Source organism: Pinus tabuliformis, chromosome 9, assembly GCF_031772625.1.
Source record: "Pinus tabuliformis cultivar Carrire ecotype Pingquan chromosome 9, CPIR1, whole genome shotgun sequence".
In the NCBI taxonomy this organism is placed as follows: domain Eukaryota; kingdom Viridiplantae; phylum Streptophyta; class Pinopsida; order Pinales; family Pinaceae; genus Pinus; species Pinus tabuliformis.
The window spans coordinates 53,751,998-53,768,917 of NC_142307.1; the positions used below are offsets into that span (position 1 = coordinate 53,751,998).

At 39.1% G+C, this 16,920-nt stretch overlaps 1 protein-coding gene across 1 annotated transcript in view; it reads right to left on the reverse strand.

The window, feature by feature from the left end:
- LOC149147083 (acyl-CoA-binding domain-containing protein 1-like) overlaps positions 1 to 14,502 on the reverse strand; it is a 60,300-nt gene extending 45,798 nt beyond the window's left edge. The window contains exons 1-4 of the mRNA XM_089446134.1: positions 13,790 to 14,502; positions 11,963 to 12,068; positions 11,748 to 11,854; positions 11,400 to 11,491 (exon numbers count right to left, since the gene is read on the reverse strand). Coding sequence (XP_089302260.1) covers positions 11,400 to 11,491; positions 11,748 to 11,854; positions 11,963 to 12,068; positions 13,790 to 14,361 — 877 coding nt within the window. The 5' untranslated portion in view covers positions 14,362 to 14,502. The remainder of the gene's footprint in view (positions 1 to 11,399; positions 11,492 to 11,747; positions 11,855 to 11,962; positions 12,069 to 13,789) is intronic.
- Between the last annotated feature and the right edge of the window lie 2,418 nt (positions 14,503 to 16,920).

Below are 16,920 nucleotides of genomic sequence, written 5' to 3' on the forward strand. Positions count from 1 at the left end.
ATGAGAAGGTAGCACTCTACCTTGACTAGGTCGCAGTCATTTAGAGGGCAACTCTTGTTGTGTGTTGGGTTAAGGGCAGTGGCACATGCCCTAACCAGAAGTGCAAGCACAACAATGCTTAAAATGGGCAACAACAATGGCATGGTGCAATGGGACAGTAGCAATGGCATGGTGTAATGATGGCACAACAAGACAACAACATGGTACAACAATGTTACAATGGGACAGTGGCAATAGCATGGTGTTGCAAACACATTGGGACAGCAGCATGGTACAACAATGTTACAATGGGACAGCCATGGTGCTACAAACACAATGGGACAGCATGGTAAGCATGGTGCTGCAAGCACATTGGGACAGATGTATGATAAGCAAGGTGCAGCAAGCACATGGTGGCAAGCATGGTGCAGCAAGCACATGGGGCAATAATGACAAGCATGATGCAGCAAGCACAAGGGACAACAGTGACAAGCATGGTGCAGCAATGGCACATGGGACAACAATGGTACATGATGCAGTACAATGATGGGTACATTCATGATTGGTAAAGCATGATGAGATGCAGCTTAGTGATGATGGGTGCAGCACACTAAGGTGCAGCATAATGATGAGGAGCAGCACAATGATAGGTGCAGCATAATGATGAGGAGCAGCACAATGATAGGTGCAGCATGGTGATGGAGTCACCTGGGAGAATCAGTTGAAGCAGCATGTCTTCAACTGAGTTCAGTTGCCTCATGTATCATCTACTTAGAGATGATCTATGCTCTTACTTAGATAAAGTGTTGACTTTTGTTGTATATGTACTATCTCTCTCTCTCTTCTGAACTATTGAAGAACATATAAGCAAAATTGATCAAGGGTTTCCCCACATTGGGGTCTGTCCCTAGGTAGCGCCACATCTTGTGTCCTCTTGTCTTGGATTGTCTTCAGCGATCTATGTTTATGTTCTATTTTCAATTTAATTTAACACTGATGTGATTGCTAATCTGGAAAAGATATTGAGCTAACTATGAAAATTGAAAAAATTTCTCTAAGCATAGAACATACCTAAAATTAACATGGTATCAGAGGTGGGCGAAGACAAAGCCCAAGCAAGTGATGCAGGAGCATCATGGTTCCGAAAATGTGTACATTTAGTAGAATCTAGGTGGCCTTGTGTTTTCAAAAGAGAGGTCTTCCTAAGTATTCAATTCATGTAATTTTAAATATTTTGAGTGATTTAGGTGAGACATTTAGAATAGGAGTTAATTAAATATTGTGAGGATATTTGTACATGTTCTCAAATGTAGGACAACATGAGTGATGATGAATAATTAGTATGGATTGAGATATTGTAAATCTTAGAAAGTAGTTCATGATTTATGGAGGATCCTTAGGATTAGTTGAAAGTTGAGATCCTCAAGGGATAAAGAAGATATTTTAGGAACTAATTGAGGACTTAGAGGATTCTTAAGATTTAGTTGAGAAGATTGAGGATCTGAACCAGAATTGGAAACAGAATCCTTTTGTATAAATATAAACCTCAAAGGCATAAGGCAAAAAGGCAAAATGAAGAATAATCCTTAGATAGGAAATAGATAGGGTTTGGATTGTGAGCCTACGGGCATTGAAGCGAGAGAAAGACTCTTTTGTATATACATTTGTTTTTGAATACAGAGATTCGTTTTCTGAGTTATATAGTGTGTATTAAGAAATTAATTGATAAATTATGTGTGTAGTGGAGAACTCTATTTAATATATATATGCATGAGAATTTCGAGCAGAGAACGAGTGCAGAGAAGGAATACAGAGGAGGATAGTGGTTAGATTGTATGAATCCGATTAAAGAAATCAGCGCAAAGCTCAGAAGTAGTAGTTTTAAAGAAGCACGTGGAAGAATAACTCAAGAGAAGAGTCACGCAGAAAAGGGAACCAAAGACAAAAAGGCTGAGAAGAATTCCTTTATGAATTCGAGGAGAATTGACAGAGGACCTAAGCAGATAAGAAGAGAAGATATGGCCAAGTGGAGATCAAATTATGATCACGGTGAAACGTTCTAGTACTGTTGGAGATAATCGCATGATTATGGAGGGTGTAGATACACTGATAAAGAAGTCAAAGGGTAGCATTGACCTTACGCTAGACCTGTATATGGTATCAATAAGAGGGAAAGAGCACGATGTTGTGTGGATCATCAAAATTAAATGCTCTGTGTAGCAAACCCGGAGATGAAGTCTGATTGCAAGGTGGAGTGGAGTAACATTCAACGATCCACGTTGAATTTAATCTGAGTGCCAAAGGAAAGCAGAAATTGTGTTATAATCTGTTGGAACAACAGATGGGAAGATCTGCGTGTGTGGAGTTGGAATGTTATAAACCGGCATGAAGATTTATCATGGAAGTCTGGTTCCTGAGGAATTGGAGCCAAAGTGAAACAAGCCAAGGTGAAATGCGTAACTGAGGATTGGATTGGAGCTGTAAGTTGAAGGAATACAGAACAATGTTAGAAGGTATCTAGAATTGCGTGTTGGGATCCTTAGTTTCATAGCTTGGATCAGAACAGGGTCAGAGGAAGGAAATCGAATGTTGAATTCGATGTCATGGGAAATATGCTTGGAGAAGAATGTTGTTAAAGTCATCATGTCAAGAGCAGAGAGGCACAGGATATTAATGGCGAAGGAATAAACTGCGGGGATCAGGAGTGTATGAATGTCTTGATCGTGGCTGAAGGCCCGTGCTAAATCCTAGCCGTCGATCTCATTTTCAAATGCTTACATCACAGTCAACTGCAGGGCTAAGGTATTTGTTAAACCATGCGCTAGTTGAAGACTCGCAAGCCGTAGATCTGATGACCTCGTATATCCAACGGATATCGGGTCAGTAAAGTGATCAGACTTTAACTTCAAAGTCGGACCCGAACATTTATAGATCAAGGATATATAATCCTTATCGGCTTCGTAAGGCCGGTTAAACATTGCGCAGGTAGCCCGTGCAATATTGCTGCTGGCAATTGGATCAAGTGTGTCTTGATCAAACAGTGGAGGATCGCCGATTAGGATGGTTGATCAAGTGAACCATCAACTGTCGGATTGGGTAGAAGATCAACGGCGGAGAATTAATCCAATAAGATTTGTGGGAAAGGCGGAACCGAGAAGTTTATGGACACGGGTTTATATTATTTGAAGTCCGGTCTTGTGCATTGAGGTGGGACCAGCGTTCGTTGGCGGATTATGTGTTAAGCATCGTTTGGTGATTGGTCGGGTTTTTGTTTAAAACCCACCAACGTAAACGCTTCCAATTTGTATAGGTGGTCATAACCCACAGGCCACATAAGGATATTATGAAAGTCAGGGAAATTGCCTTTAGTCGGTTTTTCCTGCATCAGCAAGAGTGAAAGAGCAATCACCAAAGACAGTTGGGAAAGGACAATAGGATCAATGGATTCCTCATCCCTCTTCTAATTCACCAAGAGTGAAGTCAAAGCAGAGAACATTATCAGAACGGCGCAGCAGAAGCTTCTGATGGCCTACCTAAAGATCACTTCAATGGGAAGTACGGATCTAAGGGTGGAAGGAAAGGCAAATTCCTTGTTTGTAATAAGTTTGGCCATTATGCGAAGGAGTGTCCGAATGGCAGGGACACATCCCTTGATGAAGAAAACAATCATTCCAGGGATATCTTCAATGATCGAAGGAATCACAAGTAATGCAGGTCATCAAGGAAATAGTCGATTCTTCGAAGAAAGCACGGAACCCTAGGTATGAAGAATCAAATGTTGTTTCTGATAAGATAAAGAAGCATTATCTTATATTGGCCCTCTCCTCCAGACTCTTTGGGAATCTAGCTTATTGATTGTTGTGCTTCAAGGCACTTCATCGTTAGAAGGGTGCTCTCTCTAATTTGGTAGAGATGGAAACACTCGTGGGATTATACTTGGAGTTAATGCCACCTATCCCGGAAAGGGTGTAGGGAACGTTACCTCTCAATTGAATGAGGGTAACTCGATTCATTTAAAAGAAGCTCTTTATGTACCTGATCGCAAGAAGAAACTGCTATCCATTTCGACAATGGAAGTCAAAGGTTTCAGGGTTTATATTATTTGGAGTCCGGTCTTGTGCATTGAGGTGGGACCAGCGCTCATTGGCGGATTATGTGTTAAGCATCGTTTGGTGATTGGTCGGGTTTTTGTTTAAAACCCACCAACGTAAACGCTTCCAATTTGTATAGGTGGCCATAACCCACAGGCCACATAAGGATATTGTGAAAGTCAGGGAAATTGCCTTTAGGCGGTTTTTCCTGCGTCAGCAAGAGTGAAAGAGCAATCACTGAAGACAGTGGGAAAGGACAATAGGATCAATGGATTCCTCATCCCTCTTCTAATTCACCAAGGGTGAAGTCGAAGCAGAGAACATTATCAGAATGGCGCAGCAGAAGCTTCTGATGGCCTACCTAAAGATCACTTCAATGGGAAGTACAGATCTAAGGGTGGAAGGAAAGGCAAATGCCTTGTTTGTAATAAGTTCGGCCATTATGCGAAGGAGTGTCCGAATGGCAAGGACACATCACTTGATGAAGAAAACAATCATTCCAGGGATATCTTCAATGATCGAAGGAATCACAGGTAATGTCGGTCATCAAGGAAATAGCCGATTCTTCGAAGAAAGCACGGAACCCTAAGTATGAAGAATCAAATGTTGTTTCTGATAAAGATAAAGAAGCATTATCTTATATTGGCCCTCTCCTCCAGACTCTTTGGGAATCTGGCTTATTGATTGTTGTGCTTCAAGGCACTTCATCGTTAGAAGGGTGCTCTCTCTAATTTGGTAGAGATGGAAACACTCGTGGGATTATACTTGGAGTTAATGCCACCTATCCCGGAAAGGGTGTAGGGAATGTTACCTCTCAATTGAATGAGGGTAACTCGATTCATTTAAACGAAGCTCTTTATGTACCTGATCGCAAGAAGAACCTGCTGTCCATTTCGACAATGGAAGTCAAAGGTTTCAAGGTGGCATTCATCGATGGAAAGGTACGTGTTTGAAAATAGAATTTTCAAAGAAGCTTTTACTCATGGGTTCAGGGTTGGCAATTTGTATCGAGTTGCAGGATGGTCCATTCAGGGCCATGTCAGTTGTCACATCTCATCTATAGCATCGGAGGTCTACTTATTATGGGGCCCTACCCGATGTGAGTCAGATGGTGACAGGGATGCCTGAATTCAAAAAGAGCATGAAGGTACATGTCTGAGATGTAGCGGAGGAAAATCTTATAAGGGGACCATTCCCCCTCATGTAGCAGGTCCACTGGTTTGGAACAACCTGAGGGGTTTGAGATTCATGATCGAGAATCTCATGTATGTAGGTGGAAGAAAGCCCTCTATGGCTTGAGGCAAAACACCCGAGCTTAGTATGAGAGGATTGATAGCTGTCTAATGAAGTTGGGATTCACTATGAGTGAAGCCGATCCAAACCATTGTTGAAGGTTGTGGATGATAGACCTCTCATACTAGCACCTTATGAGGATGACCTTTTTCTGACAGGTGCAAACCCTCTCATTTGCAAAAGTAAGAGTGAGTTGGATTCCGAATTTGGAATGGTAAACTGCAAGCCCGTGACTACCTCAATGGAGCTTAACTTTCAGAAGTTATGTGATAGTGATGCCGGACCAGATTTGGGAAATGCCTCTGAGTTTCATAAACTCATTCGCATTGATGTTCTTGGTGAACTTCCGTCCAAATATATGTTTTGTAGTTAGCATGTTGGGCTTATATTCGGTTGAACCTCATTGGATTGGTGCCATGAATCTTTTGAGATATCTTCGAGGCACAATCTCTCATGGATTGAGATACACTGCCGAAAATGTGAAGCTGCATGATTATTCGAATGCTGACTGGGCAAGCAGTGTGGAGGATTGCAAGAGCACTTGAGTGTTGATTCTCTTTGGGTTCTGCTTCGATATCTTGGATGAGCAGGAAGCAGAAGTCAGTTGCTATAAGCACCGCTGAGACCGAATACATAGCTACGAGTATGACCTCGTGTAAAGCTGCCTGGTTGTGGAAGCTCTTCAATGAGATGTTTGACACATGATGGATACCACCGTGATCTTCTATGTCAACCAGAGGGGGATTTGATTATTGAGGAATCTCGTATTCTATGATTGCTCCAGCATATAGACATCAGATACTACCTTATCTGGGATATGGTACATCGATGAGCAAGAAGGCTCCATCGCATTGGGACTGATGTGCAAGTCGCATACATTCTGTCAAAGCCCCAAGGAAAGGTCAAATTTGTGACTTTTCGAGAACGACTTGGAGTCATTGGGAGACCCTCTTATGAGGGTCCTACATGATGCATGCGTTGAGCTCTGGGAGCTCTGGGGGGCTTGGGGTACTTCTTGGAGCAACAAGCGACCATAGGGTGACTCACCCTCCCCTAATGGTGTGTTGTGTACAGGGTGAATGGTTTAGCCTTCCCTTGTGATACCTCGTGACGACTTAAGGACAGGACGAGTGGTTCTCCTGTAGAGGCATCCTACCCATGCAGTCTGGGACTCATGGTAAGTACCTCTCATCTGGCCAATGAGTAGGGAAATGGGGTTAGGGACCATAGTAGTATTATCGATGGACGCATCGTTGTATCTACCGTACTCCCTATGCTAGGATGACCTCCATTGATCTGGGATCAGTTTGAGTGATTTGAGACACTCTCTTTTGATATTGATCTGGGATCAATGAAACTGACTTCGGGTCAGTAAGAGTGACATAACTCACTCTCTTTTGGAACTGATCTGGGATCAGTAAGAGTGACATAACTCACTCTCTTTTGGAACTGATCTGGGATCAGTAAGAGTGGTATGACACACTCTCTTCGTATGGGACTGACTTCGGGTCAATAGAGAATGGTATGAGACATTCTTGATCAATTCTTCTTCTTCATGGTTCAGCAGAGCATAGCAGAGCAGTGCAGGGCACTGTTGGCAGAGATAGTATAGTCTAGCAGATGGATCAGCGGATGGAGTTCTCCCTAGTTGAGAGGGAGTGTTAAAATTGGCAACTAGGGCCAAACTCCATGTGGGTCATCTTATTTATGGCAACTGATTTTCTTGGATCCCTCTCATCGAGAGGTGTAGGATTGATCTAAAAATCATCCGATTCCGATAAGTATTCATGGAGTTATGAATTTATTTGTGTTATAAGACAATTCGTCAAGGTTAGCCAGCAACCAAATAACCCCCACATGTGCTCAATGTTTTACTATAAAAGGAGATGACTTGAGAGTCATTTCACACACACTTCACTCTTGATTTCTCTCCACTTGTTCTGGGTTTTAGTGGCAAGAGAAATCTAGATGATGAAGCCCTAGCCGCAGTCCTAAGGAGGATGCCCTAGCCGCAGTCCTAGAGGGGAGATCTAACCCTAGACACAGTGACAGAAAGAGCCCTAATTGCAGACACCTATATGCTACCCAAATAGGTCTTAGCCACAGCAAAGTCATGGGTCTTTTGGAGGACAGAGTTGTTGTAAAGGAGGCCGAGGAGATTTTGGGACAGCGTGGGAGAAATCTGTGGTTGAAAGTCGAGTTGCTGAAGGTGCAGTGGATGTATGAGGATTGTTCACACTTGCATGGAGGCTAAGTTAGGAAAGAAGAATTGCAAATTGGTTGAGGGCAGCAAGAGGTAAGGATTAACTGTTTTGGAGTGTTGTTAGGGTGTCGCAAAGATCTATGGTAGGCCACAGGCCTAGCCACTCCAAAACAAGGCTGAGTATAGACTTTAGAGGCTGCCATATGCCCAAAATAGCAGCATGATGAGGCAGCACTCTACCTTGACTAGGTCGCAGTCATTTAGAGGGCTAGTCTTGTTGTGTGTTGGGTTAAGGGCAGTGGCACATGCCCTAACCAGAAGTGCAAGCACAATAATGCTTACAATGGGACAGCAGCAATGACATGGTGCAATGGGACAGCAGCAATGGCATGGTGTAATGATGGCACAAAGGGGTAGCAGCATGGTATAGCAATGTTACAATGGGACAGCCATGGTGCTGCAAACACAATGGGACAACATGGTAAGCATGGTGCTGCAAGCACATTGGGACAATTGTATGATAAGCAAGGTGCAGCAAGCACATGGTGGCAAGCATGGTGCAGCAAGCACATGGGACAACAATGACAAGCATGGTGCAACGAGCACATGGGACAACAGTGACAAGCATGGTGCAGCAATGGCACATGGGACAACAATGGTACATGATGCAGTACAGTGATGGGTACAGTCGTGATTGGTAAAGCATGATGAGATGCTGCATAGTGATGATGGGTGCAGCATGGTGCAGCATAGTGAGGTGCAATATGATGATGAGGAGCAGCACAATGATAGGTGGTGCAACATGGTGATGGAGTCACCTGGGAGAATCAGTTGAAGCAGCATGTCCTCAACTGAGTTCAGCTACCTCATGTATCATCTACTTAGAGATGATCTATGCTCTTACTTAGATAAGTCAAAGTGTTGACTTCTGTTGTATATGTACTATCTCTCTCTCTCTCTCTCTCTCTCTCTCTCTCTATTGAAATATTGAAGAACATATAAGAAGAATTGATCAAGGGTTTCCCCACATTGGGGTTTGTCCCTGGCTAGCGCCACATCTTGTGTCCTCTTGTCTTTGCTTGTCTTCTGCGATCTATGTTTATGTTCTATTTGCAATTTACTTTAATGCTAATGTGATTGCTATAACCTGGAAAAGATATTGAGCTAACTGTGAAAATTGAAATAAATTGCTCTAAGCATAGAACATAACTAAAATTAACACAGGAGAAGAAACTTGTAGATGATTTGTTAAGTGGAAGAGTAACTCTGCTTACATACCAATTTGATGAGCCAGATGAAACTAAATACAAAGATTTGGTAGAGGAAGACAAAGATGAAGATGAAAAGCACTCAAATTATGATTTAGTGAATCTCATGAATGTTTCTCAGTGTGCAGATATTGGTAGCAGCCAGGAAGAAGCAACAGAAAAAGAAGAATATAACTCAGTTGTAATGTCTATCTACAATCAAGACTTGGACTTTGTTGAAAACAACATGAATGAGTCAATTGAACAATACTTAAAAACTCTCAATGATGGAAGTGAACATGTTGAAAAAGGAGTTGAAATGAATTGGCATCATCCTAGTTGTAACAAGGAGCAATATCCAGTGTTCATGATTTGGAGTAAGAAGAAGAAGAAATAAGTTTGGAGCAACAAGTTCAAGAAAAAGTTTCATCAATATACTGTAGCAAAGAAAGTCAAAATGAAATATTTGAGTCATATTTGTAAGCCTAGTTGAGACTTAGACCAGCAGGTGAGTTAACATATAGGTCATGATTAAGGGGAGGTGTCAGAATAATAATCACGACGACTATTCAATAGTCGGCGTAGTACAAGTTCTAGATTGTTAGTAATCAATAGTCGGTTGGAGTCGGTGACTGTTGGTGATCAGATTGTAGATTCTATAGCTCGCTTTATGTATAGATCACAGTATGTGGAATGCAATCGTCAAGTGTTTTCTTCTATGTGTTATCAGTTCCTTGTAGGGTTTCCCATTTCCTTATTTGAGTCATATTTGTAAGCCTAGTTGAGACTTAGACCAGCAGGTGAGTTAACATATAGGTCGTGATTAAGGGGAGGTGTCAGAATAATAATCACGACGACTATTCAATAGTCGGCGTAGTACAAGTTCTAGATTGTTAGTAATCAATAGTCAGTTGGAGTCGGTGACTGTTGGTGATCAAATTGTAGATTCTATAGCTCGCTTTATGTATAGATCACAGTATGTGGAATGCAGTCGTCAAGTGTTTTCTTCTATGTGTTATCAGCTCCTAGTAGGGTTTCCCATTTCCTTATTTGAGTCAGATTTGTAAGCCTAGTTGAGACTTAGACCAACAGGCGAGTTAACATATAGGCCGTGATTACAGGGAGGTGTTAGAATAATAATCACGATGACTATTCAATAGTCGGCGTAGTACAAGTTCTAGATTGTTAGTAATCAATAGTCAGTTGGAGTCGGTGACTGTTGGTGATCACATTGTAGATTCTATAGCTTGCTTTATGTATAGATCACAGTGTGTGGAATGCAATCGTCAAGTGTTTTCTTCTATGTGTTATCAGCTCCTAGTAGAATTTCCCATTTCCTTAGCAGCTCCTAGAGCTCCTTGTCAATTTCTTCAAAAAAGTATTCTCATGCCCTCCTTCAATCTCCTTCTCCCTTTTAAGAATAATTTCCTCCTCCAAAAACCGTGGGTAATACCATGTGGCATGGGTCACTTAATTTCCCGAAAGTGACTTCTTTCCTCTTTTATTTAATTATTATCTATCTTATTATGGTGGCCCCTTTATTTTTCCTGCCAAAAGCCATGGGATCTAGATAAGCTATGACTCAACCTCCTTTTGCTTCTAAGGGTAGCACTAATAGGGCTCTCTGAGACTCATTTTTATAGTTATTTTCAACACTATCAAGGTGAATTTGGTATGTTATTTACATCTCTCCTATTTAATTATTGACACAATACCCTTCTATATAGTGATCTTCCTTGACTCTGTTTGCCAGAGATTTGGTAGGCATCACTACTCTTGTGGTTTTCCTTCATCTTTCCCTTCTCACACCACTCACTATTCCATTATACTACTACCACCCACTTTATTAAGGCTTAATCTTCAAAATACACCTTATGTAATCTATATTTAGGAAAAGCCCCCCTTTTGTTGGAGAAGAGACAACCATAGCTATTGTGGAAGAGTTATTGTGGTGATAGTGAGTAGTCTTCCTAAGTGCACAAAACTAGCCCCTTGATGCTTAGGACTTTACATCATACAAGGGGGCTAGACTCTGTTGTAATAGTGACTAAGAGATTAATTCTAACTAATGACTCAAAATAATGGACTTTGACTCATAAGACTCAAAATAATTATAAAATCGCTTAGAAAAATTACATAATCAAATAAATACTATAAAATAAAGAAGGTCAATAGCCTTAAGAAAGATGAACGAATCTAAAATTATTATTTTTAAATAGGCAAAGCCCCTTTTTTCTCTTGGTTTATGCTACAAGACATTTCTTTTCTATTTAACATTTTTATGGAAAGAGATATTTCAAGTATTGTGGATAATGTTGCCCTAACATTCTTTTAGTCTAAAATGTATTTCACGAGCACTTCCTGTAGTCCGAAATGCATTTTTCAAAAAAGTGTGGGACGAATGACAAAAACTTCTGGAAATGCCAATTTGGAGGTGTAACTTCTATTTTTCCATTCTATATGCAGGTAGAACAAAAAACAAGAGTCCTATACCTGCTTCCCCTAAGAGAAAGTAATGACTAAATGAGAACAATAATATAAACAATTAACAAATAATAGTCAGCGTAGACATAAGAAAGAAAATACCTTCCAAATCAATAGGGATTCCTTGTTCTAAGGCTTGAAAGAGGCTTGTAATATCACCTTCACTTGCATGTGAATGGATAGCTTCCAACATTCTGTTTAAAAAATAAAAAAGCATGTGTTGAAGTTATGTGAACAAAGAGCGTTAGCAAAATCTATATAAAGGAAAGAGGTAAGGATGAGTGGCACGTGAATAGGGAAAATAACTATCAAAATCCAATTATAAAACTGGGGAGAAATAATTTCATCAGAAGAACAATTTCTCTTGATAAATTAAGAGTATCAAATCTGCTTCACAATCTACTTATAATCCATCATAATCCACCTTATAACTGGGATGTAGATGCTTACATCTCATCATCAGATCCCTCTGGATTAATTAATGTGCTGAAGACCGGTCCAATTACTCCTGTCCTAGTAGATCGTTGAGAACTCTCCTCTTCTTTCTTTTTACATTTCTGAGAGACAAAAGAAAGAAGTCAAACAAGTGACAGGCAAGAGATGGTAAATGCAAAATAAAAGAGCTCAAAGAAATGTCACAACTTTATTTAGTATTCAATACTTACTTTCTTGATGCCATCAACCCACTTGGGCTGTATCTCAGTGAGGAGAGTGATGTATTTTTGCATAGCCGCTTCTGGAGACATAGTTCCCAATCTTTGCCAAGCATTCCTTGCACATGCCACCAAAAATGGTCCCCGGCATCACTCAGCCATCCCAGCTCTCATGCCCTGTCATTATACTTATTGTCATCCAATAGCCTACCCATCGAGCTACCCATTTTATGGAGTGCCTATCCCATCTAAACCCAACAAGCAGTGTGAACTAAGTGGGCTACACCCAAGTTTCGAGGACACAAATAAGAAACATTAATTTGACCAAGCAATAAGTTTTTCTTTTATGTTCAATAAATGTGTTGCCTTTCATTTCCAACATCTGGACTGTGACAACAAGTCATGAGAAACACAGTTTGAGCAGTTGGGTGAGATATATTTTAAAATGTTACAATGGTATCTCAAAATAAGAGAATTTTGAACAAGATAAAAACCCACACATCTCATTCAAACTGATTTATGCAAAAACTTAAACAAAATTCTTAAAGCCAAAAGGACCAACATTTCCATATCAAAAGCAATATCAAACAAACGTATTGTGAGGCAAAAAACAATTTATTTCAAAACAGAACTATCTTTTATTGGTTTTTCAATTACTCTGATGCAGCAAGTTCACCGTTCCAAAATCTGGGAGAGTTTCTGGTTACTGTAGGCAACTTACAACATTCAAATCAGAGTCCCCCAGCTAAGGAGCCACAAATGGGAGTGTTTATTCCATTAAAGTAACACAGTACTTGTACCTGACCACCACCACTATCACAAGTACAGCACACAACAAGCACAGGTACAATGTCATTACAGGGTCTTGAACCTTGGTGATGAGGCTTTCACTAACCCGGCAAGCCATAACAAAACCAGAATAAGGTGACTAAATCGCCCATTTTCATGATAAAATACATCCCTTAAAAAAAGGGGAGAAAATTTGTCTAATTAGAGACCCATTTTAATAATTACCCGGTTATAAACTTATAGTGCATGCATATACTATCCCTAAAACAAAGGGAAGAAAAATAGTCTAGTCAGAGACCCATTCTAATAATAATAAGGTTATAGTACACGCAGGAATCAAAAACATTAACTCGTTGCAAGGGAATCTAAAGTCAAATAAAAACAAGAGAAACTGGATTTACTTTTAGCAAGCGAACACGTAAAGCCAAAGTTAAGCATAAATATACTTCCATAATTCAGAGTTGTGTCATTCGAAGCCAAAGATAGATCAGTTTTTGCAATCAAAAAATAAAGGTTAAATAGATGAGAATAATTTACACTCAATTTTCAAGCAGGAGAAAATCCATATTTTAATTTAACACATTTAGAACTATCTTTGAAACAATAACAAAAACAATTTCTATCAAAAATTTTAAATGTCAAAGCGAGTTCATGGAGGGAGATCACTTTAACTGAATGAGTAAAACGTCAAACCTAGACAGCAACACACTCCAAAAACAGCCTTGTCGTAAATAAAGATCACTGCAGTACTAAAAGAGCCATAATCTTAAAACACTTAAAATACGAGCCACGTTCCATTCAACTAAAAAAGAATTCTAGGCTAGGCTAAGACTAGTTTTTCAGGAAATTACTTTCTTGCTAGTTTTAACCCAGTGAAAGTTACAAACACATTACGCCCAAATTTAAAGTGCTAAAAATATATTGGATTCCTTTAAGTGAAATAATATTGTCACAAACCCAGAAAGCTAAACATTCAAGAATGAAAAACTTGCAACTATTTCAGCTTTCATTATAAAATAACTATCAAAACAGAGAATAATTGAGCAATACCATTTGGCTCTGGCAGTAATCTTGAGTGCCGAAGGCTGAGGAACACCACACGGGCCTTCAGTGGCAATCTTGTAAAGGCCATAAAACTGCAACTGAACATCATTCGATATCTTCTCAGATGACTGAGCAGCGATTGATGCAACATATGAAGTTGCAGCCCCGAAAGTATCTTCCAACTCCGTGCTCTGAACTCCTTCCCAATCATCATCCTCATCCAAATAAACTTCCCCGTATAAATCACCAGAGCCAGATTCCTCCATTGTCTGACCATCAAAACCCTCATCCTTAAGGCTTTTGCCCTCATATTCTAGGGTTTTGCTATCACTTTTCATGGATTTTTCGCCAATTTCTTCCTTGTACTCGTGAAGCTGTGATTTTTCTTCTGTGCTGTAATGCTTTGCCGAGGTTTGTGCCTTGCTTGGAGTTTCGATCATCGATTCCACTGTCTGCGGGCCGGTGATTTCTGATTTATCGTTTCTGGACGACGAGAATCGGGATATTAGTTTTGCTATCATGAAGGCGAAGATCAGGGCAACGCCCGCGGATAGCGCAAGCTCCTGCCAATCCCCCATTAAGTCTCTTGTTTTCCCTTCGATGGCTCTCTGGCTCAAGTTCCGACTTACTAGTAGAATAACGTTCAAACGAATTAGAGTGGACAGTAACGCGGAGAATCATAAAACGATCCAATACACGCCGAAGTGGATGGTATATGGAAAAATAACATCAATAAAAACATTTGCATGTGATATGTTATATTATTTTTGGTTAAAATAGGGAAGGTCATGAATAGCACAGGGAAGAATAGTATCAATGAAAACATATAGATGTGATATGTTATATTATTTTTAGTTAATATAGGGTATGTCATGAATAGCACATGGAAGAATAGTATAATGAAAACAAATGTGATATGTTATATAAAGAACGTTGTAACTCGATAGTATATGGAAGAATAGTATTAATGGATAGTATATGGAAAAATAACGTCAATAAAAACATCTACAGATGTGATATGTTATATCATTTTTAGTTAATATAGGGAATGTCATGTATAGCACATGGAAGAATAGTATCAATGAAAACAAATGTGATATGTTATATAAAGAACACTGTAACTAGATAGTATATGGAAGAATAGTATTAATGAAAATATATATGATATGTTATATCATGGTAATCAATATAGTATTATATATGATTTTAATTATAAAAAGGGATGGTCTATTATGACGATGAAACATCATAAGTGTATAGCATATGGAAGAGTAGTATCAATGAAAACCTATGTGATATGATCTTAGTCAATAAGGCATCATATATGCTCTATTACAATGATTGTCACTTATTAAAGATTTCCCATAATCCATCATCTTAATTTGATCATTCTAAATTTTTAAATTGACTATTTAAGGAGCTTTTGAAGGATGTTTGGTTATGGAGGTTGAGTGGATGTTTTGAATGAGATCAATGAGGCCACTATGAGGGAATTTGTTTATTTACATTGTGGAGTTTGTTCTTGATTTTCATGGTAGACATGGGATCATTTGGGTCCACGAGGAGGGATATTGAAAGGCTAAAGCAATGTGACAAGTCGTATACAAGGATTATTTTCAGTTAGGTACCCCACAATGGTGTAGCCAAGCATCCAATATTGAAGATTATTGTTTTGAAATTGTCAAAGTTCTTGGTATTAAGAATTATGATTCATCATCTTGAATCCATTTGTTCCAAATGTTCAAATGACTATTGAAGGAGCTTTTGAAGGACTAGTAGTTGCAAAGGTTGAGTGGATGTTTTGAATGAGGTTAGTGAGGCTATTGATTTTTTCTCTAGATTGGGGAGCTTCTTGATTTGCATTGTTTGAGATGTTCTCCATTCTCATGGTAGCCAAGGAACCAGGTAGGTCAACTAAGAGGGTTATCAAAGAGCTGCACCAACATAATGAGCAAGGATTGTTTTGGGATATGTGCCCCACAATGATCTAGCCAATTTTCTAATAGTGAACCTTCATTATTTATGTTGCAAAGGTGAATCTTTCACATGGTTAAATTCCTAATTTCAAGAATTATGTAGAAATTTCATAATTCTTAAGAGGAAAATGTATGAAATCTTATGGCTCTAATATATTAGAAAGCCACAACACTTTTATGGGTTATATAGGTCATAATAGTTACCATACATTAAACCGAAAATTGTCAATTCTTTCCTCAATGTTAATATTTAGAATAAGCAATCGATCCAACTTGGAGGTTAATTGAATCATCTAAGACATAATTGGACGAAGCAGAGTAGAGTAGGAGGGGAACGTCTTATAGCATAAATATAAAATAATTATAATAATAAATATTTTGAAAAAATATATATAATATTAGGGATATTAATAAATATTTAGGGTTGGAGTATGTCTTAAAAGTGTTTTTGCTTAGTTAAGAGTTCATCTTCTTCAAACGTAAGGAAATAGGTTAACAACCCAAGACCTAGAGGCATCTGGCAAGAGTGAAAGATTTCCCCTTATGGACCACCAACGTGTAATTTCAGGTGACGTGGTTTTCCTTGAATAACGGTCATGAGTCATCCTACATTCGCAAATAGCAGTCAATGATAGCTATCCTCATTGTTGGTTTGACAACTCAATTATGATAGTTTTCCCATTATGTAAACAAATATTAATAAATATTTAAAAATTTATAATAATAGCAATATTAATAAATATTTAAAAAATTATAATATTAATGATGTTAATACATATTTTTAAAAATATTGGAATCAAAGGAGATGGCGATATTGTGTCTTGGGGTTCTCTTGAACAAAGCCCTACCAAATGGCATCGTCACGTATGGGCAGGTTTCGAGTATCAATGGAGTTTTTCAGAGCAAGGATGCGCAAATATGTAATATCCATGGAGTATTTGATAGGTTGTATTGTTTGTTGTAGGTTACAATTTGTCCCAGCTGCATATCTTTGAGCGATGGGTTAATGAATGTAATAAATATATGTTCATAGAGTTTTTATGGTGGGATTTCAACCATGGATGACCGACAAATATTTTTTTGCTATCAGATCTAGTCCACGACACACTCACTCTAATGATGGAAAGTTGGATCGAGGAGGAGACGTGTTCTTATGGATCA